Source organism: Rhinatrema bivittatum, chromosome 19, assembly GCF_901001135.1.
Source record: "Rhinatrema bivittatum chromosome 19, aRhiBiv1.1, whole genome shotgun sequence".
Classification (NCBI taxonomy): Eukaryota; Metazoa; Chordata; class Amphibia; order Gymnophiona; family Rhinatrematidae; genus Rhinatrema; species Rhinatrema bivittatum.
This window is the reverse complement of record NC_042633.1, coordinates 19,961,235-19,985,085: the sequence shown is the minus strand read 5'-3', so window position 1 is coordinate 19,985,085 and position 23,851 is coordinate 19,961,235. Positions and strand designations below refer to the sequence as shown.

General features: G+C 49.6%; 3 protein-coding genes across 4 annotated transcripts; 1 reads left to right on the top strand and 2 right to left on the bottom strand.

Annotated features, from left to right (window-relative positions):
* Positions 1-3,921: 3,921 nt before the first annotated feature.
* On the bottom strand, positions 3,922-8,332 carry LOC115081119 (transmembrane protein 100-like). Of its 2 annotated transcripts, none has more exons than XM_029585630.1 (2): positions 7,762-8,332; positions 3,922-4,709 (listed from the first exon to the last, which is right to left on the bottom strand). In XM_029585630.1, exon 2 carries the CDS (start codon positions 4,692-4,694, stop codon positions 4,299-4,301), a length of 396 nt encoding a protein of 131 aa, XP_029441490.1. In that variant the 5' UTR covers positions 4,695-4,709; positions 7,762-8,332; the 3' UTR covers positions 3,922-4,298. The 2 variants fall into 2 exon arrangements, with proteins under 2 accessions (XP_029441490.1, XP_029441491.1); XM_029585631.1 differs by having other exon boundaries at positions 3,922-4,706.
* Positions 8,333-11,841: 3,509 nt separating this feature from the next.
* Positions 11,842-17,845, top strand: LOC115080830 (visinin-like). Its single transcript, XM_029585272.1, has 3 exons — positions 11,842-12,222; positions 17,492-17,603; positions 17,743-17,845. Exons 1-3 carry the CDS (start codon positions 11,842-11,844, stop codon positions 17,832-17,834), a joined length of 585 nt encoding a protein of 194 aa, XP_029441132.1. The 3' UTR covers positions 17,835-17,845.
* Positions 17,846-19,407: 1,562 nt separating this feature from the next.
* RPL28 (ribosomal protein L28) lies at positions 19,408-22,963 on the bottom strand. The gene is made up of 5 exons (XM_029585444.1): positions 22,834-22,963; positions 20,950-21,040; positions 20,383-20,506; positions 19,943-20,061; positions 19,408-19,542 (listed from the first exon to the last, which is right to left on the bottom strand). Exons 2-5 carry the CDS (start codon positions 21,028-21,030, stop codon positions 19,453-19,455), a joined length of 414 nt encoding a protein of 137 aa, XP_029441304.1. The 5' UTR covers positions 21,031-21,040; positions 22,834-22,963; the 3' UTR covers positions 19,408-19,452.
* Between the last annotated feature and the right edge of the window lie 888 nt (positions 22,964-23,851).

Below are 23,851 nucleotides of genomic sequence, written 5' to 3'. Positions count from 1 at the left end.
CCCGTAAATTAAAAGAAAAAACAGCGCAATCCCAAATTACTAAGATTAAGGGAGATCAGGGGCAATATGCATACTCTCAGCTGGAAATTGGGCAATGTTTCAATCAATTTTACCGCAAATTATATGACTCGGAGCCCCTCTGCACGGAGGAGGAGATCGCCCACTCTTTACAAGCTGTTGATTTACCGGTATTATCTCCAGAGCAGTGTACTGTGCTCAATGAGGAATTGAGGGTAGGGGAGATATCTCTTATCATTAAGGGTCTCAAGTTGGGGAAAGCTCCTGGGCTGGACGGGTTCACTGGAAAGTTTTATAAAGTCTTTGGTGCTGAATTGCTACCTCCGCTAGTGGCTATGTATAATGATCTTAGGGGGGGAGGAATAATCTCCAAGGACTCTAATACCGCAGGAATCACGGTGCTGGCCAAGCCCGGTAGAGATCACACTCTCTGCGGGTCGTACAGGCTAATATCCCTGATTAACATTGACCTGAAAATTCTGGCGAGGGCGCTAGCTCTTCGCCTTGGTAGAGTAGCTCCTAGGTTGGTGGATAGGGACCAGTCGGGATTTATTCCTGGCCGGCTCGCCTCGGACAATGTACGTAGGGTAGTGGAACTGATGTGGTGGGCACAGACTAATGAAATCCCGTCGGTGCTTTTGACGGTGGATGCTGAAAAAGTGTTCGACCGGGTGCATTGGCCGTATTTATTTAAGGTTATGGAAGTTATGGGCATAGGGGAATTTTTTATTAATTGGGTTAGAAAGCTTTACAATGGTCCGCATGCTCGAATCAAACTCAATGGGGCTTATTCAGACCCTTTTGCAGTTAAGCGGGGTACGCGTCAGGGCTGCCCACTGTCTCCCTTGTTGTTTGCCCTCTCGTTAGAACCTCTAGCCGAGAAAGTACGGCGTCATGTGGGCATACACGGCATATCGGTTCAGGATTTAGAATTCAAGATCTCGCTCTTTGCAGACGATCTTTTATTTACTCTTAGCAAGCCAGAGCTCTCCTTACCAGTCTTATTAGAGGAGATTCGGGAGTTTGGGAGACTGTCGGGCTTTAAGATCAATGCTGACAAGTCTGAGCTGTTAAATGTTTCCATGACAGAGGTCCAATATGCGTTAGTGGGGAAGGCATTGCCTTTTCGTCAAGCTAAGGACTCTATAAAATACCTGGGGGTTAAACTGGGGGCCCATCTAGATTCTCTATACAAACTCAATTATGATTCATTGTGGTCTCAGATACAACAAGATTTGGACAGGTGGGACAGGACTGATCTCTCTTGGCTTGGCAGGATAGCGGCCATTAAGATGAACATCCTACCCCGGCTTTGCTATGTCTTTCAGACGTTGCCGGTGGCGGTGCCGGATGGGGCCATCAGGATATGGCAGAGAAAATTGTTCCGCTTCATATGGAAGCATAAGCCGCCTAGGGTATCTAGGTCCATTTTATATAGGGATAGAACGAGGGGAGGTCTTAATGTCCCTAATCTAGGTTGGTACTATACTGCAATCCTATTGGGTGTGATCGTCAGTTGGCACGCGATGGGTGCACCTAAATCCTGGATTGCTATAGAGCAGGCAGCGTCCGGCGACTTTCCTTTGGCCTCCAGGGTGTGGAGTAAGGATATAGGGAGAGTTACCGTCCCTTCTCTGACGCCGTTCACTCAGGCTGTGTTGAGACTTTGGGCAGTTTGGAGGCCCAGGGTGGCGGGGTCCAAGAGGATTTACCATTTGACCTCCTTTTTGTGCAACACTGGGTTTCCACCGGGATTGGATAAAGCTTTTTCAGATAGATGGACCTGCATGGGGCTAACGAAGGCTGGACAAATGTTCCAGGGGTCTACTGAGTTGGGATTGGCGGAGATCCAGGAAAAGTACGGGGGAGCGCGAAGGGATTGGTATGCATACCTGCAAATTATCCACTTTTTAAGGTCGGAAGGGGCGCCAGGGGAGCTTTCCAGAGGTAAATCCCTATTTGAATCCTTTTGTGACCAGCGCAGCCCTTTACCTAAACCGATATCTCGGATCTACTTACTCCTAAATAGTGCGGATAAAACCAAAGGGTCCTACCAATTACAGTGGGAATCCAATTTGGGTCAAGCAATAGAGGATCACGAGTGGGATCGTTGTCATATGCTAGTGGGTCGGAGCTCTATATCCGCAAACATCAAGGAAAACGGATATAAATTAATGTATCGATGGTACTTGTCCCCGGATAAATTGCACCGTATGAACTCCCAAGTCAGTGGTACTTGCTGGAGATTATGCGGTGGTAAGGGAACCTTCTATCACATGTGGTGGGGTTGTCCTAAGATACAAGCTTTTTGGGCTATAATTGCGGGGTTTGCCACCAAGGTTCTGGGAGTTTCGATTCGACTGGACCCCAAGGGGTGTCTCTTAAGCCTGGTGCACGGGGCTCTCAGTGACAAGCATACCACGTTGCTAATACAGATATATATTGCTGCTAGAAGTGAAATAGCGTTCCGATGGAAATCTGATGTTGCTCCTACATTGTCGCAGGTCCAGTCACGATTGGCAAAGATCTACCAGATGGGCTACCTAACCGCACTTCGGCATGATAGGGTGGTTAAATTTCAAGATGTGTGGGCACCTTACCTGGCATGGTTGCAACAGTAGGCTGGTCTTCGTTTTACTCGTCTATGGAGATTGCATAAGGGAATTGTGGGGGGGGGGAGGGGGGAGAGGGGGTAGGGAACTAGAGGGAGGGGTGATGGTTAGGGGGGAAAAACATTGAGAGGCTATTGTTTGCGACTGAGTATGATAATGAAATCCGGCATCAAATGAGACGAGACATTGGTTGTTTATGACTGTTTTATTGATCACAATTTCAGCTTGTATTTTTTACCTGTTCTAATCTGGATATCATGCTATTCTGTCTGTTATGCCTTTCATGCATAAATAAAAACTTGCAAAAAAAAAAAGGAAGGAGAGTAAGAGAGCGACAGTGAGAGCACTGGGAAAGACAGAGAAGGGGGGGAAACAGAGAACGGACTCGGGAAAAACCGTAGAGCCAGGTGATCGTGAGAGAGAGAGAGACAGGTGGAGGAGAAAGAGCTTGGTAAGTGCGAAAGAGACAGACGGGGAGAAAGCCAAGGAAGTGAATGAGACAAAGAGAGACATACAGGTTGCGAGAATGAGATGGAGTGGGAGTGGTGATGACAAAGAGATCATCAAGCTGAGAGAAAGAGAGGGTTAAAAAGAGTGGGAGAGAGCATCGCCCAGAGACAGAGAGCCAGACGGGGAGAAACTACTGGAAACATCCATCACATTTTATGTATACATTTTTCAGTCCTCCCCTGCATGAACTCATTACTTACCTGCTTCTGTCTAGCTCTCATCAGGAAGCCATCATGTCTGGCTTCGCCCCCTCCCCCTTCCCATCTGTCTCTCACCAGGGAGCCATCATGCACGGCCTCCTTCCTAGCCAGCTCTCATCAGGAAGCCATCATGCCTTCCCCTTAACTCTTTCCCATCTGTCGCTCACCAGGGAGCCATCATGCACGGCCTCCTTCCTAGCCACCTCTCATCAGGAAGCCATCATGCCTCCCCCTTAACTCTTTCCCATCTCTCTCTCATCAGGGAGCCATCATGCACGACCTCCTCCGTAGCCAGTTCTCATTGGGCCCACATTGACAGACTGGGATAAAAAACCAGGACCGCCCTCACGTGCATCTTCCTCTAAATCCCCGCCGGTTCTCCTCTGCAGTCCCCCCCCCCCCCCCCATCCCAGGAGGACGTTCCCCTGCAACCCCCAGCCGCAAACATTTGGCTCCCCTCTGCGGGAACGGCCGTGGACAGCTCTCCCTTTCGGGTTCCAGGCCCAAAGGACCCTGTGTGTGCGCCCAAAACCTTGACTGCAATTTGCCCCCTTTGTTTTGCAGAATTAAATACAACGTTCACTGTTTCCATCGCTTTTATTACAAGAGTGCTAGAAGTTACAGGATTCGGTCCAAAAATATCAGAAAAAAAAGCAAGCTACAGACAGTGAATAGCGCAGGAAAATAAAACAAAAAAAACCAACCCCACCATCCCACCCTAGCTCTTACAGTCCCATCAACAGCCCTCTACTGCCCCAGCAGCATCCATGGTCTAGGGGAAAAAATCATCCCCTATCCCTCTCCAATCCCCTTTCAGGCATGCTCTACGAGCCAACACTATGCCTTGCCATCCCCATCCCAGTATCTCAAAAGGTCTATGCTGGATGTGATTCCCCCAGGAGGAGGAGAAGAATCTGGATTGGATGGCTACATCGCTCTTATAGGGACTCAGCTCGCCTTACACTGTCATCTTTTTCTCCTGCTGCTCGCACACCAGCATGGAGAAGCTCTCCTTCCTACCCCTGCGCGTCTTCCTGCAGCAGCTCCACAGGCAGCTGGAGGCCGAGGCAGCCAGGCCGGAAGCTAGCAGGATCAGCCCCAGGGTGGCGATGACCGAGCCGTGGGAGTCACGGACGTAGGCCACGCTGGTCGTGACCACCCCGATCAGCGTGGTGACCAGTCCAAAAGCCAGCAGGCAGCTGTGGCAGGAGTGCTCCAGGCCTCCGGTGACAGTGTTGACCAGGTGGGGGTTGGCCCATCTTCGGATCGCCACGTCCTCGCTGGGCACGTCCGCCGTCGCCTCACCGTGCGGCAATGCTGTCAGTGCCGTGAGTGTGACCGGAGGTTGGGCCATGGTGGAGATCTCCTGCTAACAGAGAGAGAGGCAAGTGACCATTGGAAATCACCTAATTCATGATCCAACCTACAGGCTTCAGAGGTAGGGGTTGCCAACTGGCTCCATGTCATCCAGGAATGACCCAGCCAGGCCTGCTTTTCTCAACTGTGGAATCTATGGGTCTGTAATTACAGACACTCTGAGAAAAGTAGGAAACTATGGGGGTAAAAGAGAGATCAGCATGGTCTACCCTTAACGACCTGCAATTGGTTACCTTATTCACAAGGAATGTGAGCCTCCATCTGGGGGCTTTAGAAACGTTTGTGAGATGGCTACCTTATAGAACTAAAATATTCAAAATTATGTCAGACAACAAGTATCTTTCAAACTTAACAATGTGTGCTGTACGCTGTACAAAAATCTTGAGATCCGGAAAAGTGCTTATATATCATATGGGACCTTCATAACGCCCTGCAGTATCCTTGGGCATTGCTGCTCCATTTGTTATACTGCACTCAACTGTTCCACATTTAGAAGGACAATCCCATGTTTTCCCCTTGGGTTAATGGGACTCTCCAACCTACTGGACACAGCTGACCATCGTGTCTTCTTCAGAACTCCCGTTTTAACACCAGTTATTCTAGCATTGCTCTCCCATGTAGCGTCTATAAGGGCTTGCCTGTGGTACCAAACCAGCAGTTTCAGTGTATTGGAAGATCTGTTAAACACCTCCCCCAGCATTCTAACTGCTGTTATGGTAGTGCAGTAAATGAACTGCATTCTGGGTCTGGTAGTTCTAGAAGGTAGATTAACAAGTACTCTTGTATACGTTTTTGACGATTGTACTACTAAAATATTCAAAATGACGTCAGACAACAAGTATCTTTCAAACTTAGCAACATGCGCTGTACGCTGTACAAAAATCTTGACACCCGGAAAAGTGCTTATATATCATATCTGACCTTCATAACGCCCTGCAGGTTGGAGAGTCCCATTAACCCAAGGGGAAAACATGGGATTGTCCTTCTAAATGTGGAACAGTTGAGTGCCAGACAAGAAGTGGAACAAACTGACCAGCAAGGGTATAGAAGGTCTTCTAGGAGGATTAACCCATGCCTGTCTGGGAGGGAGTGGGCACAGAGGATCCTGTCTAGAGTCAGAGGGTGACCTCCTGCAGTCCCTCCCAGCACCATATCTTTCTGATTCGATGACCCATGGAGGTCCCGTCCAACCCTGAGCCTTCTCTGAATTTAGGTGGTCTCTTTGAGGTCCCTCCCAGTCTCATCTTTCTCTGATTCTAGATGAGTTCTTGTGGTCCATTTCAGCATCATCTCTCTTTGATGCTGGATGCTTTACTGAGATCCCTTCCAATCCCATTGTCCATGATTCTAGATGCTTCCAGTCCCATTTTTTCTATGACCTTATATCAGAGGTGGGCAAACGACAGCCCTCAGGCTACATATGGTCCATGGGGCATTTTAGTCGGGCCCATCCCCTTGCGTTTCTAAAATGCTTTATTACCGACCCCCCCCCCCCCCCCAGTAATCCGAGGCTGTCCCCTGCTGTCTACTGATCTCATCAAGAAAGGCTCAGTGCCGCATGTGACTCTCCACCTAATTAAACATGGACAGTCTGGGCCTTTTCTGATAGTTTCAGCAGGAGGCTGGAGGACAGCTTTGGTGCGGCAGTGGGACCATGTGAGAATACTGCTCCTCTTTGTGAAAATGGGCCAGCGCTGACGGATCAGCCGTTGGCTGTGGCAGTGAAGCGCCCGAGATGCTACCTAACTCCAATCCCGTTTTCTTTCCAGAACCCTCCTTGGTGACCCTCAGGAAGCTTCTGAGTTTCCATCCCCCAAAGGTGCATTACGGGGTTAGTAATCCCTATGGCTGCAGGAAGTTCAGGCCAAGGGGAAACAAAAAAAACAAAGAGTGAGCTGGCGTTGCCATCCGATGGGCTGCTTAGTGGCACCTGCTCTTCCCTTCCCTCCGAGCAGAAGTAGCAGCCTGCTCGTACTCACCTTGCTCGTGGTGGCAGCAGTGGGGAACCTGATCTTTCACATCTCCACCAGTGGCAATGACCAGAGGAAGAAGCAAACACGGGGGGGGGGGGGGAACCAAGAACAATCACTCAGTGTCCCTGGCATACCTCACTGCCCCGGGGGCAGAGACGTACGTGTGAAAGACAAGGGAGGAAGGAGGAAAGAACTCTGGGTGGGAGTGGGTGGAAGAAAGGAACCTGAGGAGGAAAGAGGACAACTTGGTGAGAAAGTGAGGCAAGAAAGCTGGATGCAAGGGAGAAGAGAGGAGCCTGGATAGCAGAAGCCGGGGAAGAGGGGCACAGACGTGTGGCAAGAGGAGAGAGGATAGTACGTGACTGAAGGGAGATGGGATCGCTGAGGGCCCTCCTCCTGTGCTTCTACACTGGTTCTCTGATGGGGAAACCCCCCCCCAAAAACATCTGACCCTTAGGAATCACAGGGACCACAATGCTTGCCCCCTCTCCTCCCGCCTTCTATGAACTCCTGAAGTGCTCTCCGAGCACCATTTCTCAACCAATCTAGATGATCCATGGAGGTCCCTCCCAGCCCCATCTTTCTCCGATTCCAGGTGACCCCCCCCCCCTACAGAGCCCTCCCAGCCCCAGATCTTTTCCGGCCCCATCTTTCTCTGATTCTAGATGACCTTTCTTAAGATCCCTTCCAGTCCTTTGGTTCTATGATACTAAATGCGCTCCCGAGGTCCTTTCCAGCTCTTTTTCTGATTCTAGGTGACCACTTGAGATCCCCTCCAGCCCCATCTTTCCCTGATTCTAGATGTATCCTCAAGGTCCCATCCAGTCCCCCATCTTCCTATGACCTGTGCCAGGCCTCAGAGGGATCTGTGTTGCCAGCAACGGGTCCACGCCGTGGCACTCTCTACTTTGCCTTGTCATACATAGCTGCAGAATGGGGACCTTCGCTCCCATACCATGCCCAGTGGAAACACAGGGCCACGTTGATAAAGGGGGCTGAAGTACTGTGACCAGGGGCTTGCCTCAATGTCATCTCCAGCACATGGTACAGGAATAGCGCTTCTGCTCTTACCTTGCGCCGGACGTGCCTACGAGACAATGTCTCCTCGGGCTCGTGGGAGTCTTGTTGAGGGTTTGCTGACTCTCGGTGTCCTCGCCTGCGCTGAGGTCTCGCCCCTTTCTGCCCGTTTCTTCTCTCCTTCTCTCCACGGGCGTTTCCGCTCCTATGTTCACTCTTCCAGCCTGGCTCACCAATGGCTCAATCCTCCTTTCATCATCCCGTTCCCTTGCCAGTGTCTTGCTCTCTCTCCACCTCCTTTAGGCAGCTCTCCTTCTCTGTCTGCTTTCTTCTTTCTCCCTTGTCTTTTTTTTTTTTTTAGTCTATTCACTTTTCATTGCTCTTTTCTATTTCCTTCTCTTTCTCTTGTTTTTTTTCTATTTCTTTCTCTGTCCTCTCCTGATTCCTTCTTTTTTTTTTTTACCTGTTTCCTTTCTAATTCTTCTCTTCTTGTTTTTTTTTCCCTTTTTTCTTCTTTTTTCCCCTCTGTTCTTCACCAATGCGTTCTCTTTCCCTTCCTCAGTCTCTCACTCACTCTGCCTGCCTGACTCAGGGTTGCACTTGCCGCCTCTGTCTTATCTGCATCTTCTATGTTCTGTATGTTTTGCTTCCTCCCTTTTAAAAGGTCTCCCCCCCCCCCCCAGTCCACCCCACCTCCCATTACAATCGGTCTGCCTCAGAGATGAAAATGATAAGGAAGTAGATTAGCAAGTTCCTCTCCCTGCCCATTAAGGGGCTGCACTAGCCCTCTCATCGCAGGGTTCCCTCTCTGGCCCGCAGCAAATGCGCAGGTACAAAACACACATCTGAACGCGCCAGTGCGCACAGACGCAGGCAAACCCCGGCACGCACACTATGGGGGGGGGGGGGAGAGAAGACAGCAACCGCGTGAGCCACACGTGTGCAGGGAAGTACGAGGGACACCAGCGTGGAGCCCGCCAAGTTAAGACTCCTGGCAAGAGATGCACAAGCACCTCAGCGCACGCCCAAGAGCGCGCTCGCAAACACGTGCGCAGAGAAACACAAAAGCCTTACAGAGAGGTGTTGCAAGCCTAGACCCACCTGTGCAAATGGATGCACGAGCAGTGGCTGGAGTGAGCTGCATCCTGCATCCTGGAATGAGCTGCATCCTCCGCTATCGGCCACAGGAGGGAGCTCAAGAACGGTTTACCTCCAAGTGCCAGCAGAAACACACTATGGTGGTTATATTACATATGAAATTATTCAGAGTAGTTAAATCACAAGCGGATTGTGATACATTACAGGAGGACCTTGCGAGACTGGAAGATTGGGCATCCAAATGGCAGATGAAATTTAATGTGGACAAGTGCAAGGTGTTGCATATAGGGAAAAATAACCCTTGCTGTAGTTACACGATGTTAGGTTTCATATTAGGAGCTAACACCCAGGAAAAAGATCTAGGCATCATAGTGGATAATACTTTAAAATCGTCGGTTCAGTGTGCTGCAGCAGTCATGAAAGTAAACAGAATGTTGGGAATTATTAAGAAGGGAATGGGGAATAAAACGGAAAATGTCATAATGCTTCTATATCGCTCCATGGTGAGACCGCACTTTGAATACTGTGTACAATTCTGGTTGCCGCATCTCAAAAAAGACATAATTGCGATGGAGAAGGTACAGAGAAGGGCTACCAAAATGATAAGGGGAATGGAACAGCTCCCCTATGAGGAAAGACTAAAGAGGTTAGGACTTTTCAGCTTGGAGAAGAGACGGCTGAGGGGGGATAGGATAGAGGTCTTTAAGATCATGAGAGGTCTTGAACAAGTAGATGTGAATCAGTTATTTACACTTCGAATAATAGAAGGACTAGGGGCATTCCATGAAGTTAGCAAGTAGCACATTTAAGACTAATCGGAGAAAATTCTTTTTCACTCAACACACAATAAAGCTCTGGAATTTGTTGCCAGAGGATGTGGTTAGTGCAGTTAGTATAGCTGGGCTCAAAAAAGGTTTGGATAAGTTCTTGGAGGAGAAGTCCATTAACTGCTATTAATCAAGTTTACTTAGGGAATAGCCACTGCTATTAATTGCGTCAGTAGCATGGGATCTTCTTAGTGTTTGGGTACTTGCCAGGTTCTTGTGGCCTGGTTTGGCCTCTGTTGGAAACAGGATGCTGGGCTTGATGGACCCTTGGTCTGACCCAGCATGGCTATTTCTTATGTTCTTATGTCTTCCTTGGACATAGTCCAACCCAAAGTAGTTCACAGCACATGAAAATAATACAATAAATAGCAATATACATGCTAAAATAATAGTTCACTTGTTGGGCTGATAACTGAAGTGAGACAGCGGGTCATCAGTGATATCACCAGCAGACAAGATGGCTATCTCCGCATCAAGAGGGCTTGTGGATTGAAGCATTCGCATGAAAGGTTTTGTGGTCCGAGGAAGATATGGAGAGCCGGGCTGAGATCTAGCCCAGGGGTGGGGACGGGAGAATTTTTTCGCAGCTTGTTTGCGGAGCCACAGGCCTGGTTGGTGAGCCGAGCATGCAAGCTCTGCAATGTGGCAAGCAGCAGCCATCTCACACCTGGTTGGCGTTTCCTGGCTGGAGGTCCGCTATCACACGAGACTCTGGCGGCCCTGTGTTAAAACAGGAATCCATGAAAGCATGCATAGAGAACATACAGCAGGTATAATCAGTGAGGGCAAAAGGTGCAAAGCATGTTGCTTATGAAAGAATTTTATCAGTGGTAAAACCATAGTATGCTAACTCCATGACTGCCCGGCCCTTGTTCAGGCATGTTGTCTCTCTGCAAGCGATTAACTGTGTGTCGATCCCATGGATGAGAGATGAATCATGTTTCGGCATGTTGATCACAGGTGGACTATCTGTGCTTGGCCATGTTGGCTCCCTATGTTAGGATGCAGATCTTTAGGTTACAGCCTCTGTCCCACCAACCCCCCCCCCCCAAAAACCCTTAACAGGTGATCTCATTCAGCTGGCTTCATGCCCCAGCTCTGGCTACTATTAGTGGAGAGTCTTCCGGAGACTCCATTGGAGGCTGGCAGGGATGAGCAGCTTTCCAGCTTTGCATGGGACAGCAACCTCACCCAGGTCGAACCAGAGAGGCTGATCCAGTCCTGGATTTTACCCCTGTTGCATGCAGGGAGAGATAACGGGGGAGGGTACAGCCAGGACTAGACCAGGATGAGGTGGGGGGGGGGGGGGGAACCTGTCCTCTCTTATAATCCCAGTCAAAGCTCCTTAGCAGATCTTAGTACAACCAGCCCATGAGATCTAAGATTAACCAGCCCTAGACAGCAGCAGCAGGAGGGGAGAGAGAAAGCAAGGACTCAGGGGTACGTCTGCTCTTCACCCAACAAAACTGGTGTTTACGGTACAAGTCTCACCCACCTTCTCCATCTCCACCAAGGCCTACTGCTTATACGCATGGGTGCCCCAGGATGCAATTTTTATTGTGATGTATTTCTATTTGATCTGATGGGATTGTGATTTCATTTGCTCACATCCACCTTGTCATTTTGAGTCACAGGTAGGAGATGTGATCCATGAATACACAGAACTAATACATAAAGAAAGCCAGGAAGGGTCCTTCTTACACTCCCCCCTTTGGTACCCTGTAATTTTATTTTCTCACCTTTTGCTTTTGACAACTTCATGCACCACTGCGGCAACAGGTGTACAAATTGTCAGGCCGATAAAGTTGCTTTGAATCTGAGAGGGGAAAGCAGGAGCTACGCCCAACAGGGGCAACGTAGTGACCGTGTGCAAGGGCACTGCCAGCTAAAAGATGTCCTCTAACAGAGATAAAAGGATCTCTAAGCCACGTGAGGATCGGAGGGGAGAGAAGGGAGGGGAGCAAGGAGCGTAGCGAGAATAGCTGCTAGGGATTGAGACGGCGTCTCTGCTGTTCTCTCCAATGTCACTCCACACGCTGGAGTCTATAAGAGAAAGCGTGATCACCTGCAGCTCCATTTCTCCAAGGCTGTAGTTGTGACAACAGTGGAGACAGAGGTGGCAAAGAGATCCTGAAACAAGAAGAGAGGGAAAGAAAAGGCAGACGTGAGAGAGAAAACTGAAAGAAAAGAAAGCAGGGACGTTTTTGCCATGGGGAACAGTAAAAGCGGGGCTCTGTCCAAGGAGGTGTTGGAGGACCTGAAGATGCACACCCACTACTCGGAAGAGGAGCTGTTCAAGTGGTATGAGAGCTTCAAAAAGCAATGTCCCAATGGCAAGATCACCCAGAGGGACTTTGAGAAGATCTACACCAACTTTTTCCCCAACTCTGACCCCAAGGCCTACGCCCGCCACGTCTTCCGCAGCTTTGATACCAATGACGATGGGACACTGGACTTCCGGGAGTACATCATCGCCCTGCACCTCACCTCCTCAGGGAAGACCAGCCTGAAGCTGGAGTGGGCCTTCTCCCTCTTTGACGTGGATCGGAACGGCGAAGTGAGCAAGAATGAAGTCCTGGAGATCATCACTGTGAGTCCTCACTGAGTGGTGCAGAACTAGGCAGACTAGGAGGCAGGGCTGGAAGGGACCCCAGGATGGCATCTGGAATCAGAGGAAGATAGTGAGGGAAGGGACCTCAACAGATCAGCTAGAGCAGTGATGGCGAACTCCAGTCCCCGAGTGCCACAAACAGGCCAGGTTTTCAGGATATCCTTGATAAATATGCATGAGATAGATCTGCATACAATGGAGGCAGTGCATGCAAATCTTTCTCATGCATATTCACTGTGGATATCCTCAAAACCTGGCCTGTTTGTGACACTCGAGAACTGGAGTTCGCCATCACTGATTTAAAGACATAGGATGGGGCTGGAAAGGAGCGGAATAGTCTTCTAAGATAGGGCTGGAAGGAGATTTTAAAAAGGTCATCTAAAATCAGAGAAAGATGTAGTTGGTGGAACTCAAAAGGTCATAGAAAGATGGCGATGGAAGGGACCTCAGAAGGTCTCTTAGAAACATGAGACTGGAAGGGATCTCAAGTAGTAATCAACAATCAGAAAAAAAGATAGGGGCTGGAAGAGGACCTCAAGGTCATCTGGAATCATAGAATGATAGAGTTGGCATGGATTTCAAGAGCTCATTTAAAATCATAGGAAGATAGCAATGGAGAGGACCTGAAGGGATCATTTAGAGCACAGATGGCCAACTCTGGTCCTCAAGAGCCACAAACAGGCCTGGGTTCCAGGATATCCACCATGAATATGCATGCATGAGACAGATTTGCATACAATAGAGGAAGTGCATGTAAATCTATCTCATGCATGTTCATGGTGCACATCTTGAAAAGCAGGTTTGTGGATCCCTGAAGACTGGAGTTGGCCACCCCTGCAGTCATTGAAAGATGGAGCTAGAAGGGGATCTCATCTTGAATCATAGAAAGGTAAGAGTGGAAGGGCTGGAAGGCACCTCAGGTCGTCAGCTAGTTCTTTTCCTGTACCTATGCCCAACCTGCTCTTACAAACCTCCAGTGGGCAGGCTCAGTTGCAGTGCTATGCATTGCCAGCAGAAGGGACCTGGGGATGCTACACAGGCAGCGATTACAATCCCTGGAGGGGAGGGGTTGGCTGCATATGGGCAATTTTCTCAGTGGAAGGGAGTGGACAGTGGAGTGCCTCAGGGATCTGTATTGGGACCCGTGCTTTTCAATATATTTATAAATGATCTGGAAAGAAATATGACGAGTGAGATAATCAAATTTGCAGATGACACAAAATTGTTCAGAGTAGTTAAATCACAAGCAGATTGTGATAAATTGCAGGAAGACCTTGTGAGACTGGAAAATTGGACATCCAAATGGCAGATGAAATTTAATGTGGATAAGTGCAAGGTGATGCATATAGGGAAAAATAACCCTTGCTATAATTACACAATGTTGGGTTCCATATTAGGTGCTACAACCCAAGAAAGAGATCTAGGCGTCATAGTGGATAACACATTGAAATCGTCGGTGCATTGTGCTGCGGCAGTCAAAAAAGCAAACAGAATATTGGGAATTATTAGAAAAGGAATGATGAATAAAACGGAAAATGTCATAATGCCTCTGTATTGCTCCATGGTGAGACCGCACCTTGAATACTGTGTACAATTCTGGTCGCCGCATCTCAAAAAAGATATAATTGCGATGGAGAAGGTACAGAGAAGGGCTACCAAAATGATAAAGGGAATGGAACAGCTCCCCTATGAGGAAAGGCTGAAGAGGTTAGGACTTTTCAGCTTGGAGAAAAGACGGCTGAGGGGGGATATGACAGAGGTGTTTAAAATCATGAGAGGTCTAGAACGGGTAGATGTGAATCGGTTATTTACTCTCTCGGATAGTAGAAAGACTAGGGGGCACTCCATGAAGTTAGCATGGGGCACATTTAAAACTAATTGGAGAAAGTTCTTTTTTACTCAACGCACAATTAAACTCTGGAATTTGTTGCCAGAGGATGTGATTAGTGCAATTAGTGTAGCTGTGTTTAAAAAAGGATTGGATAAGTTCTTGGAGGAGAAGTCCATTATCTGCCATTAAGTTCACTTAGAGAATAGCCACTGCCATTAGCAATGGTTACATGGAATAGACTTAGTTTTTGGGTACTTGCCAGGTTCTTATGGCCTGGATTGGCCACTGTTGGAAACAGGATGCTGGGCTTCATGGACCCTTGGTCTGACCCAGTATGGCATTTTCTTATGTTCTTATGTTCATATACAGTCTGTGACCGCATGGCTCCTGGCCAAAAGAGAGCTGGGCGGGGAATTTTACAAAATAGAAGCAAATCCCTGGCTAGTTGCAAAAAGCTCATGGCCCTGGACCCAGCTGAACTGGAAGCCCAGGGAAAAAAAGTGATCCCCCCTCCTCCATGCGACATCCCGCCCCCTTCAGATACCCTAATGGACACCTCAGTAAAGAACGTGACCTCCAACAATGGGAGAGGCTCCCAGGCAAGACGGAGTTCCCTTTGATGTCATATGTACATAAAACAAGAGTAACGGACAAAATAGTTTATAAAACTCAGGCGGCAGGGAAAAAGTCATCCTTTTTTTTCCCTGTTCTCCACATCCCGTCCCCCTGGCCTCTCATCCTCCTCCCTGCACCCCAGGGCAGGGCCTTTACTGGCCAGCGTCAGCTCACCCTGGGCCTGGTGCAGGGCCAGGCATTTTAGGTGCCCAGTTTTTTTCCCCCCAGTCCTGCGTGAATCTTTCTAGCTCAATACATTATCTCAGATCTTCATACATTATAGGGTAAAAAGCTGAAGATCGATTTCAGCTCATACATACGAGCTGGATAAGAAAATCAAGATGGGAGCGTCCAGAATTCAGGATAGGCCCAGCCCCTCCTCACCCCCAACTGCACACTGGGATTAGGCAGTTCTGCTTTCTTAAGAACAAGACGCGTGTAAGAAGAGGTTAAACCCAGCCTCGGACCAGCCCAGATGGCATCCTAGCCAGAAGCAGCTGATTTTGGTGCAAGTTTTTTAGTTCCTTGAGCCAGTTTTGTTTATATTTTATTCAGCATGATGAGGAAAAGAAAGGATAGGGTGGGCACTTGCCCCCCTGGACCCATCTGGTGACTCTTCAGGCCTCCACCTGCTGGAGGAGAGATGGCCTGCTTCATTGAGCTGCTGCGCCCCAAGGGGTTGCTCCGGCTCGCTGCAGGGTTTTGTTTTGTTTTTTTATCACCACCCTTGTCGCTGAAGGGGGGATTGTGCTGTGGATGATCTACAGCTTCCCCCCCCCCCCCAAAGTATCCCTCCGCAGGATTCGAGTTTGCAGGTGCAAGGAGCCGGCTTGCCAGTGAAGCACCGTGACCTGGATGAAGCCCGGCTGGCTGAAGTCGCCTCCATCGACGTCAAAGAGAGCCTAGCTTCCTGCTTTGGAAGGAGTTTCCACGACAGGGCTGCCCCCCCCCCCAGGCCGTACGTTCCCCCTTTTAAGGATCTTCAGGGGTGAAGGCTGCTGACCCCCCCCCCCCCATAAGCTTTGACTGCAGGACCTTTGGGGGCGTGATGGCCAGGACCAAGGGCGAGCTTCCCCGGCTGTGGGATTCAACTACGGCCGTTTACTGCGGCCCCGGGGCTTTAAAGTTTGCTACTCGTGTCCATGACATAAGGGAGCATGACTGCAAAACTAACGAATCCCAGAAACCGGACCTCCACCTTACAAGATAGCACGGTGACCTTTTTTTTTTTTTTTAAGGAGCAAGGTGGATTCTTTAGGAATTGTTCTTCCTCAGATTACAGTGTTAGCTCGATCCAAGGTGCTGAAGACTTTTTTTTACCATCATACTGAAAAGATGCCCCCAATGGGCTACCACCCATCTCACAGGATCTCGCCCCCTTCCTAGCTAGAAAGCAACACAGCCGTGAAAAGGAGAGAAAGGGCAGATACTGCGCTGCCTGCTCCTCAAAAAAAAACTTGCCTTACTGGAAGAAGTAAAAAATCAGGACGGCCGTACTGCTCTGCCGCCAGGGGACCTGGAGAGGGGCTGCAGGCGGCAAGCAAAAGGATGGGATTGTAATCAAGGGAAGGCTTTCACCGTGCTTGATGCTGCTCCTTTCAAAATGCAAGGCCCACCAAAGCCATCCCCAGCCTTGAAAAATAGGCTCCCTTTTCCTTTCCTTGCTGGGTAGTTCAAGTTCATTGGGATGGAGAGGGGGGTCCTTACGTGTGGGCTTGGGATCAGGTACCTGGATTCTCTCTTCTTTTTCTCCCCCCCCCCAATCTCTGATTGATTTCCTTTGTATGAGGTGGATTTCAGGTGAAGGGAAAAGTGCATTAAAAATATAAAATAGTTGTGCTACTGATTGACGTTCATGGGATCTCTCAGACCTGCGGAGGAGAGGGGGGGGGGGGGGGGAAGACAGCTCCAGGGTAGAAATAATGCACAGGAATGGCCAACTCTGGTCCTCAAGAGCCACGAATGAACCCACTTCTCAGGATCACCACACGGCGCCTGCCGGAGAGGTTTTCATACAGTGGCGGCCGTGTCTGCCACTCTAGCGCCTGCATTCATTGCGGAGGTCCTGAAAACCGGGTCCGTTTGTGGCTCTTGAGGAGCGGAGGTGGCCATCCCACTTCATGAAATGAGGCTCTCAAAAGCAGGTCCACTCGGCCGTAAGCTAAGGAAGGGTGTTTCTTCTCAAAAAAGTGCTGGAAGACAGATTTTTTTTTTATATTCCGCTTTTCACACTTTTTTTCAGCCACTTCAAAGCAGATTACATTCAGGTACTGTAGGTATTTCTCTATCCCCAGAGGGCTTACAATCTGAGTTTTGTACCTGAGGCAATGGAGGGTAAAGTGACTTGCCCAAGGTCACAAGGAGCGACAGTGGGACTTAAACGCTGGTCTCCTGGTTCCTAGCACACTGCTCTAACCCCCTAGGCTACTCCTCCTCTCCTAAAATGATGCTATCAGCAGTCAAACCCAGAAGAGCCTCAGCAGTAGCAGAGCACGAGGCATAAAGCCTGAGACAGGCACAGAGGAATCTCCAAGATAGGGAACCAAAGGGTAAATCTGGAAATCTGGGAGGAGCCACGGGTCTGTGGTATTACAGCAGAAAGGGGGACCAGACTAGATAGGTCTGAAAGCCTTTGCTACCATCACAGTCTATGTACAGCGCTATGCACACATTTGTTGCCCACTACCTCAAACTGCTTTCAGTTGACATCAGCTGTTTGCCTGGCAGGCCAACAGTCTGCAAGACCCTTTGCTGTCAGGTATCTCAGAATCTGAGCTTTGCCTTTTCACTCCCTCCCTCCAGGCAATATTCAAGATGATCCCACTCCAGGAGCAGAAGCAGCTCCCCGAGGATGAGAACACCCCACAGAAGAGGGCAGACAAGCTGTGGGCCTACTTCAAGAAAGATGATAAGGGTGAGAGCCAAGAGCAATCAACCCCTAACCCAACTGTACCTAAAGGTTCTTAAAATAGATCTATACATTTCCAAGATCCTTGAGCACCTGAGGTTAAAAGTCAATCATGAATATCCCCTTTCATTCTCTACCCCTTCAGAGAACATCGCAGAGGGGGAGTTCATCCAGGGTGTCCTGCAGCACGACGAGATCATGCGACTCATCCAGTACGACCCCAAGAAACAACCTTAACCAAAAGTCAAAAGAGAAACACGTACAAGACGTATTGAGGAGGAGGTCAGAAGGTAGATGGAGCTGCCTCAGAAGCGTGTGCGACGTGTTGGGGAGGCTGACAGAAGGGAAAAACGTCAGATCATCTCCCTTCCTTTTTGCTGTACTCTTGGGTTAACCTTTGAACTTTGATCATTTCCTGCAGGTAGGGGAGGGTCTGCTTTCCACAGGGTAGGGTAGTTGAGGTATGGGGGCTGTTGGAGGCATTGGCTGGTCCCATGACAAGGGGAGATGCCGAAGAGGGCCATCAGAGCAGGCCAGTTTTGTAGGTTTGCCAACCTCTCTTCTCCCAAATTATGGCCATAGGAGGCAAAAATACAGGAGACAAAGGGCCATCTCCACCCCTGTCCAAAACTCCGGCAACCCCCTCCGATTTCCAGGGCGATCACAAATAGGCGGGAGGTTTACCTGCATAACAGCAGCTCTAAGTCTCGGGGCAACCTACAACCTTGGTCACCTTGACAAACCAGGATACCAAACTCCTGGGTTATGAGGGGGGAAGGCCAAGCTTCCAGATTGGTCTCCCGCCTGGTCCTTAAAGAAACCTGAACTTTTAATGTCCAGAGATGCAACGGCGGAGAGGATAAAACCAGGCCCCCTCAACATGGGAGTATGCTGGCAACTGTACCTCAAAGACGGGTGTTTGAGGTTCTCCCCCCCCCCCCCTGAAAAAAGCCTCGTTCCAAAGGGGGATGGCAAACCTTGACCTGTATTATGTGCCTCCAACAGGCCTCACTCACATGGTAACACTGCTGGACACCCAAGTTTGACTTCTGTTTAGTTTTCAATCAAAAAATAAACTTCTCCCCCACACCCCAAACCACTCTGTTTTTGCTTGTACAGATTAGTGTGTGTATGTCCTGCAAATTAAGAAAAAAATACATCTGCCATTTCTAATCCTGGTTCTCCCCCTCTTCAACCGGTCACTTGTTGATGAGCTCAGCACTTGCTTAGTAACAGAGAATAATGGACAGCAAAGCGCCGACAGCAACTCGGCCACTTCTGCCCTAAAAACCGGCCGCGGGACGGGATGTGGGATGGGAGCGGTGCAACTAATGCCATCACCCCAAACACGATGGAGGAGACCGTACGAAGCCAACTGCACCCCGGTAAATCTGGACAGGATTCCTACTTCCCCACCCTCTCTTCCCAGGAATGGCAGCCAAGGGGGCTGAAGATTAACTCCACACATACACCCGAAAAACCATCTCGTCACCCAGTGCTTGCGTCTGACCTCCTCCCCCACCCCCCACAACCTCATCCCAAGGGCTACCAGATGGCTACAGGCAGAGCAGGCAAGGACCAAGGCTCTGTGATGAGCATCCCCAGAGAGAACAGGGACTGTTGGGAGAGGAAAACAAATGGGAAAGGGAACAGAGCGGAAGGATAAAGCGGGCAGAGGGGAGCTGGAAAGGGGGATGAGCAGCTAAAGCAGCAGGGGGGGACACTTCTGACGGCGCAAGGCGGCAGCGACCCCCCCAAGTTTCTACAATGAGGGCTGTGGAAATGTGGATAAACCCAACCGGAGACCATGGACTGGTACAACACTTTTATTACCAATACATTCAACGGGTAAGGTTTAGGTGGTCTTGGCAGCCCTCGTGCGCTTCTTCTTCACCAAGACGGGCTTCTGGCTCCTCAGGATGGCACTGGCACGTCGCAGAGCCGCCTAGATGTAAAAAAGAAAAAAAAAAAACACGCGCACAGGTGAGTTACCCGAGCACCGGGGTGGGGGATCCTGCTCGTGCCTTGATTAGTGACAGAACCCCACGCAGCATTATTAAAAAAAAACAAAAAACCCAGCAGCGCACGTCCCTTGAAAGATAAGGCTCCCCGAGGGAGGGAGCCAGGGTTACCACCTATCACTCCTCTCCCCCTCCTCGCCATTTACGGCAGCCAGGGAGCGTGCTCTGGAAACACCACTGCCAAGCCGAATTCTTTTCCAACAACCACCATGTCGGGACGCTGGGGGCAGGAAGGTTCCACTTTTCTACCCAAATAGGCTTATTCGCAAAGGGAGACAGAAATGAGTTATTGGGGGGGGGGGGGGGGGGGGGGGAGAGCCTTACCATGCGCATGTCTCTGCGATAGTTATTCTTTCGAATGATGTGACGCAGGCTGCTCAGGGTGGCCCGGGCATTCTTGTTGATGGTGATTTTCTCGTAGGACGTGGCCGGTTTGCGCTGACCTAAGGAGGGAGGGACAGGGTGGCGGGAGTGACAGCATCAACACAGCTTATTCACAAAAACTCAGTGGGCTAGGTAAGCACAAGTGACTCTCCCCATCCCTCCAGGCCCATTTCATATTTAAAGTTATCTTACACCTCAGAATGGTTGAATGAACTGAGCTATGGTCTCCCAACATGGCAACCGCAACTACCACCAATGATCTCCGCTGGAATTGGGGAGCCACGTCAAAACCCTTCCTCTCTGCTCTTTGAAAAGCCAAAGTTATACTACAGAGGCCTTGTCCCCGCTCTCTTGCTTAACACTCTCTCCCTGCCACCCACCTGCCCGCTTCTTCAGTATCACGACAACGCCTTTGCCGTCAGCGGCTGGCTCCACACCAACTGTCTTGCGATGGATGAGTCCATTGTAGCGGAACGAGTTCCGGGACTTCAGGTTGTTGGGTTCCTTTGAAGGACAGAACAGAAAAGGGGAGAGCGATGAGGACAGACACAAAAAAAAAAAAAATCAACACTGGTTTGTGAATCTGTTGGGAGGGGGTGGATGGGCTCAGAGACCACTAGCGGGAGAAGTACATGGCTGTAAATCAGTCACAATTCGGGTTTCCATCCCCGAACGGTAAAGACAACCGGACTCGGTAGCCACCATGCATGTCTCCAAAGGGGACATGGTGCCAGCCATTACGCAATGGTGACCTCTACTGGGGCTAGTGAAGCATGCAATGATGCCAGATTCCTGAGGGAATCATGGCCTGGGCCTTTTAGCCGGCGGTCTATTCCAGCATTGGGAGAGAGGTAATCCACGGGGGGGCCGCAATAAGAGGGCAATGCAGCAGGTTCAGCTGACAGCCCAAAAAGGCTGCGGGGCCATCAAAAGCCACTATGACTTACGGTGCTGTACACCTGTTTGTTCCTTTTAATCAGGAAGCTGGAACAGTTCCGAACGATCATCCACTGGAGATGGGCAGACATCGTCAGGCACCTGAGGAAGACACAACATCCCACCCCCATGACATCAATGGTAGAAATGGATCAGAATTGTCTCAGGAAACATCTCAGAAATGGATAAAGCTCATTCTAGGGGGGTGGGAAGATGGTATTGTGTCTAATCTGAGGTGGCCAACTGACCATTTGGCCGGGGGAGGGGAGGGGGGGGGCCAGGACAGGGAGAGGTAGCACAATATAATTATGAACAATTACAAGCCCTGTGGTGGTGACACCCCTTGCACAGGTTTCCTTACTAACAGGAAGCCAGACCACCACAGGACCTGTGAGCATATGCTGGCTCTCAGAGACCTTGCTGCTTTTTAATTGCCATGGGCAGAAGGTGAAGTGAGGGAAGGGGGTGTATGCCTGGAAGGGGGAGTGGGGTTCCTCTAACTTCAGCAGACCTATAGGTGGTGGTTAAAAACAAAAAATCACCAAGACTGAATCCTTGGCGTTGCCAGGTTGAAAAGGAGTAAACCCAGAGCTGGACCTGCCAGTCTTTACAAACTGCAGCCAGATGGCAAGGCTGGTAGCCGGGCAGAGGAGAAGAGCTCAAGCAGGGTCCCTATCTGCCAAAACACATACTGCATAATCAGCCATATTTCTGTTGCTCCACAAACTGCAATGTGGCCCAATAGTCTGGGACTACACTCAAGGCCCACCTCCCTGGGCTGCTTTTAAAGCTCAAACCCTCACTCTTCCCCATCACAACCATGTTATGTTAACCAGATCCGTTCATTTCACAATGTTTCTCGTTTGGCTTTTGGAAGGCCCGGATAGGATTGTAAGCTGAGAGGCTGTTGCAGTGCTATGGAAATGATAAAGTAGTGAGCAGCAGATGGCACATTACTGCAGGATCATCATAGGATTCCCATCAAATCACAATGCCAAGTATGTGCAACCATGGGAAATTGATTTGCAAATTACTTTTAGAAGCCTTTGGTGGAGACAATTTACCACAAAACGTTTATATGGGGGGGGGGGGGGCAGAGAAATATTAGAAAAATAAAAACCAGGAACTCAACTCTGGCCTACGATAGTTAAAATACACCTGGGCAAGCATCCAACGGATTAACCGCATGCCCGGATAGAAGGACTCAGCTGGAGTGCCACTAATTATTTGTTATAGGATGGCCCAACTCGCCCGAGCCAGCCCTGGCTTTACCCCCGTCCCCATGGTGCGTGCCTGGAGTTGCAGCTCTGATGGTCTAAAGGATTAAAAAAAAATAATTTCATGGGACGATCAGAACTACAACGCCCAGCAGGCAACCCGGATGGGGGGAGGGTTAAAAAAAATAAAACATCTGGACCAGGCCAGCGTGTTTGGGGAGACCTGGATGTGAGCTGGCAAGCCCGACTGCTTAGTCTATTTTTTTTTCTATAAATTTCAGGCATACCGCTGCTTTTCGGGGGCTGGTGGCGTTTTTACACTACATCGCGTTACAGGAGAGCGGGGGGGGGGGATGTCTGGAATTATTATTTTTTTAAATAAAGGAAGAGGGTATCTGGAGTCTAAGTAATCGGAAAATCTGAAAAGCGGAATAGAAAAAAAAATGAATACAACAAAACATGTAATAATAATCTATGATCTATTATTATAGGTTAGCGCACAGCCTCTTATAGTGTCACAGGACTACGCGTGCTGCGCTATACGACGCCTCGCTCTCCCGGGACCGGAATAACGCCGGGCACACGCGGCAGCGTCTGAAGCCCCGACTCCCGGGAAGGGCAGAGGCCTCCACCCGGTCGTCCCCTCCCTTCCCCCGGGGGGGAGCTCCCACATGTTACCTCTCCGCCGCTGCCGAGAAGAGGAAAGAAAGAGGGAAGAGGAAGGGCCGCGCCGCCCTTTACACATCCGCTTCCGGTCCCCGCCTCTTCCGATTCCGCCCACCATATTAAGTGAGGGAAAGGGGGCGGGTGAAGGGGCGTCCACTGAGCTGGCCGGTGGTGAAAACCTGCTTGGCGGCCATCTTGAGGAAGGGCATCTGTAGCGTCAGGTGGCCATTTTGAGTAGGCTGGGCGCGAGGCTGTGGGAGGTGAGTGCTGGGGCAGAAGCCAGGCCCTGGAGTGAAGCCGAAGAGGCGGCCATCTTGGAATTGAGCAGGATTTGACAGCAGTGAGCATCTTGACGAGTTCCCAAACCCCTATCATTTTCACGTGGTCTAAGGTGGCTTGGATGCATGGATTTGTAGTTCTCACTTTTCTACCCTGGGTACTGATGCAAACCTCAATTAAAAAAAAAAACTGTACGTTAAAAATTCAGCACACAACTTTAACGCACAAGCCAATATATGGGGGGCCAATGCAACACAGTCAGGCCAATACTGTAAGGTGCATTCAGCTGAGTGCACTGTTTAACCCGTTGTTGGATGCTTGTTTTCGACATGCATCCATTACCCCTTATACTGTAAGGGGTTTAGCGGGTCAAAAACGCACATCCAACCCCCACCAAAACTAATAGTGCTCATCACAAGGGCAGGCGCTAATTTCTGAGTAGCTGGAAAAAGTGTATGGAAAAGCAGAAAATACTGCTTTTCTGAACACCCTCCAACTTAATATCATAGCAATATTAAGTCAGAGGAACCAAAAGGTTAATAAAAAAATACTGCCGGCAAGTCAGGTGAGGAAAACACATGCTCAATTTTAGGAGCATCCATTTTCCAAACCCATAGCGGTCAGGCTATTGCCCCTAGCACCTCCTTTTTAGCATGACCCCTCATTTAAATACAGGATCACATGCTCAGGAGAGGTGGCTGGGCTCATGTCACTTGCTTGCCCTTTTCCCACACACTTTACAGAATTGGCC

Coding starts and splice junctions, on each gene's coding strand:
- LOC115080830 (XM_029585272.1), top strand. CDS start 11,842: ATGGGGAACAGTAAAAGCGGGGCTCTGTCCAAGGAGGTGTTGGAGGAC. Junction 12,223..17,491: donor AAGTCCTGGAGATCATCACT/GTGAGTCCTCAC, acceptor CCCTCCCTCCAG/GCAATATTCAAGATGATCCC. Junction 17,604..17,742: donor CTTCAAGAAAGATGATAAGG/GTGAGAGCCAAG, acceptor CTACCCCTTCAG/AGAACATCGCAGAGGGGGAG.
- LOC115081119 (XM_029585630.1), bottom strand. CDS start 4,694: ATGGCCCAACCTCCGGTCACACTCACGGCACTGACAGCATTGCCGCAC.
- RPL28 (XM_029585444.1), bottom strand. CDS start 21,030: ATGTCTGCCCATCTCCAGTGGATGATCGTTCGGAACTGTTCCAGCTTC. Junction 20,507..20,949: donor ACAAACAGGTGTACAGCACC/GTAAGTCATAGT, acceptor TGTCCTTCAAAG/GAACCCAACAACCTGAAGTC. Junction 20,062..20,382: donor GATACTGAAGAAGCGGGCAG/GTGGGTGGCAGG, acceptor CTCCCTCCTTAG/GTCAGCGCAAACCGGCCACG.